The 3492-nt window shown below is 45.3% G+C and overlaps 1 protein-coding gene across 4 annotated transcripts in view; it reads left to right on the top strand.

Annotated features, from left to right (window-relative positions):
* The window catches only part of Ccdc186 (coiled-coil domain containing 186), a 36349-nt gene that overhangs the window by 21750 nt on the left and 11107 nt on the right, over window positions 1-3492 (top strand). For all 4 annotated transcript variants that reach the window (XM_031390792.1, XM_031390790.1, XM_031390791.1 and 1 more), the window contains exons 8-11: window positions 600-704; window positions 1305-1403; window positions 1574-1660; window positions 2649-2791. In XM_031390792.1, the coding sequence (XP_031246652.1) occupies window positions 600-704; window positions 1305-1403; window positions 1574-1660; window positions 2649-2791 (434 nt within the window). The remainder of the gene's footprint in view (window positions 1-599; window positions 705-1304; window positions 1404-1573; window positions 1661-2648; window positions 2792-3492) is intronic.

Here is a 3492-nt window from a genome sequence, read left to right as displayed (position 1 = left end):
AAAAAAAAAAAAAAAAAAAAAGGAATTGCCGTTTGAGCAGTCTCACAGCAGAGGGCATGTTTAGTAGTGTCGTTCAATGGATGTCACAGTCACAAGCAGAGGATCTCTGGGCTGTTTGAGGAACCATAGAACACTCTGCTTTCTAAGTGCTGTAGTCAGTTAGGGGACTCTGGGGAAGACTGTCTGTCATTCGCACTGTTAGACATTTTTCCCTGTCAGAAACAAGTAAACTGTTAGACTTCTGCCTAGCCCCCAGTCTAATGCTACACCAGTGTCTTAGTAAGGGTTTCCACTGCTGTGAAGAGACACCATGACCACAGCAACTCTTAGGAAGGACAATAGTTAATCGGGGACTACATCAGAGGTTTATTCCATCATTGTCTTGGTGGGAAGCATGGTGGAGTTGCAGGCAGACATGGTGCTAGAGAGGGACTGAGAATACATGGATCCTTGGGTATCAGGAAGGGGGAGCTTTGAAACCACAAGGCCACACCTCCCTGTGGTTCGTATTACTGAATCTCACAAGCGGGGACCTCTTTGCTCTCACTGTCCTCTACCTCACTGTGGCTGATGTTGTCTTTGTCACGTTGCCACTGTAGGAAACCAAAGATAAACTCAAAGAAACAACTACAAAACTAACTCAGGCAAAGGAAGAAGCTGAGCAGATTCGGCAAAACTGTCAGGATATGATAAAAACATATCAGGTATGTATTCTTTGTGAAATAAGTCAGTTATCAGAACTCTGTGTTCATACACTTTCCATAGCTGCCAACTGTGCAGTGTATGTGCATTTCTTAAGCAGTTAGTTAAAACGCAAGTTAGTTCCTGTGTTGAAGTCCCTGCAGTTCAAGGTCGGGAAACGGCCTGGTGGGGAAATGCTTGCCGGGTGAGCATGAGAACCTGAGCTCACACATACAGAGTTGAGTGTGGCAGTGTGAACCCTTAACCTTGGCTTTGTCAGAGTGAAGAGAGATGTGGCAGGTGGCTCCATGCAGCTTGCTGGCCAGCCAGTCGAGCCAAGTCAATCATTTCAAGGTTATATGATATCCTGTCTCAAAAATAAAGTGGAGAGCAATTGAGGAAGAGGCTTGGTGTTACCTCTGGCCTCCATGGAACAGTCATAGAAAACACTGGATTCTGCTGTCCACTCAGAGTGCAGTGTTCCTGTTGCTGCTCAGTTAACATTTACAGTCCTCAATATTGTCTCCAGTTTTAGCTGCATAATCTGTGCACAGCTAGTAAACCTGATAGCAAAGCTTTGTTTATTTTCAAAGTAAAAGTGTTTTTCATTGTTTTTCCATTAGGAATCTGAAGAAATTAAGTCAAACGAGCTTGATGCAAAGCTCAGAGTCACAAAAGGAGAACTTGAAAAACAAATGCAAGAGAAATCCGACCAGCTGGAGGTGAGTTTGGTTCTGCCGGACTCTCTGATGCATCCTGATCTGCTGAGCTGTGATGCAGGAATAGGAGCAGGCGGAGCCCTCGTGACTGTCCACATCTAAGGCCTTCTTAGAAAAACCAGGCAGAATACTGCTAGTGCTCCTGTGTCTCTAGGGATTTGTGTCTCTTCCAGATGCATCATGCCAAAATAAAGGAGCTAGAAGATCTGAAGAGGACGTTTAAGGAGGGCATGGATGAACTGCGGACACTGAGAACGAAGGTATGCAGTTCCTCAGTATAACTCAGGTGGGAAGAGCACTCTTGTTCACTCTGCTGTTTGAGGTGTTCAGAAAGCAATACTTAGAAATCTTTCAAAATAAAAGAACTTAGGGAAAAGACTAGCATTTTTTTTATGCTGCCACTCACTCTTTTTCTTTGTTTGTTTTTGTTTTTATTTTTCAAGACAAGGTTTCTCTGTGTAGCCCTGGCTGTCCTGGAACTCACTCTGTAGACCAGGCTGGCCTCGAACTCAGAAATCCACCTGCCTCTGCCTCCCAAGTGCTGGGATTTAAGGTATGCGCCACCACTGCCCTGCTATGACAGTTAAGATGTCTGGGAGCCATCAGGCAGGAGCTGGAACTTGAACTGGGGTCCTTTGGATCCACCTTAACTACTGAGCTACGGCTCCAGCATGCCACTCACTCTTGTTGAGCTGAAGTGATGGTAGTCACTGGAAGTGCTTGCCACACATCCCTGTTCATGGCATACTTCAGCATCTGTACCTTGAACATCTGGACTTTGGCACTAAGGATAGCAGAGCAGGTGGCAGGATGGGTGGCCCTCATAGCACCCTTATGTCAGCAGGCCGAAAGTACTACTTCTGCCTGTAGTTAATAGTAATTTCTAACAGTGTTAGTGAGTTTCATGTTTATAATCTGTGGTTGGAGTAATCTCCCCCTTAGGATTCTCATGCTATCTCCATGTGCCAGTCATTTATGTAGAAGTAGGGTATTGTGCAGGCACCTTGAGTTGAGACCACAGCACAGTACGCAGGGTCTGTATGTCTGTCCTGTTCTGTCAGGTGTTCACTGCAGGGTGGGGAGGAGTTGTTCATATAAGGAGACAGGAAGTTGGTGAACCCACGCAGCTTCCTGTCTTCTCCACAGCAGCATTTGTCTCAGGTTACTCCTGTGTCCACCCTGTCTGAGAGAGCTCTGAGGGAGCATGGCGGGCGATCTGTGCTTAGTTTGACTGTGATCATTTCGCAGGCAAAATGTCTAGAAGATGAACGCTTAAGAACTGAAGATGAGTTATCAAAGTACAGGGAAATTATCAATCGACAGAAAGCTGAAATTCAAAACTTATTGGACAAAGTGAAAGTCACAGATCAGTTACAGGAGCAGCTTCAAAGGTATGAAATGAGTGGTGGCTTTTAAATGTTGTCTCAAGATGGCGCCTCTGAGTACAATACTGCATCATACAGGAACAATTTTTACAATTCTTCCAGTAAACGATTCTTCAGTTTGTGTCTTTGAACCCCGTCATGGCTTCTAAAAGTCAAATCAAAGTTTCTGTTTCATAAGCACTGACTGGAACCATGCATAAGTGGGATGGGTTTGGTTTATCTGGGCTTTGGCTTCACAGTGATTCTTCCAAACGGGAAGCAGGAAGCCGCACCTGGATATTTGTGTGTGTGCCTTGAGGTCAGAGTGGCTGTCATTCTGTGATGTCCCAGAATCATTTCAACTTGGTTCATGGTGTCATCTAGCAGAGCCTGGAATCTGGGTTAACTTGTATTGTCCTTGCTGTCCATCTCCAGGCAGCCACCTGAGTGCTGCTAAAGAAAGGTTCTTACCCTCATAATTACCATCCTCAGGAGGGACACCAGTGACAGCTGCATCGCCTCTCCAGACATCTGTCTTCCTAGAGTCTCTTCTGGGTTGAACTGCATTCTCTCTCCTAGCATTTGACTAAGTTTGAGCTGCTGGCTTCCACAACCATCCCTTACTGTCATTGTGCAGGCTTCTACTCTCCACATCTGCTGGGTTCCAGTACCTTGTTCTTTCTTCAGCTTTCTTTTATCTCTTGCCCTTTATAAGGTTTTTTTTTTTT

This window comes from Mastomys coucha, unplaced genomic scaffold (assembly GCF_008632895.1).
Source record: "Mastomys coucha isolate ucsf_1 unplaced genomic scaffold, UCSF_Mcou_1 pScaffold21, whole genome shotgun sequence".
Taxonomy (NCBI): Eukaryota; Metazoa; Chordata; class Mammalia; order Rodentia; family Muridae; genus Mastomys; species Mastomys coucha.
This window is presented reverse-complemented; position numbering and strand designations above follow the sequence as displayed.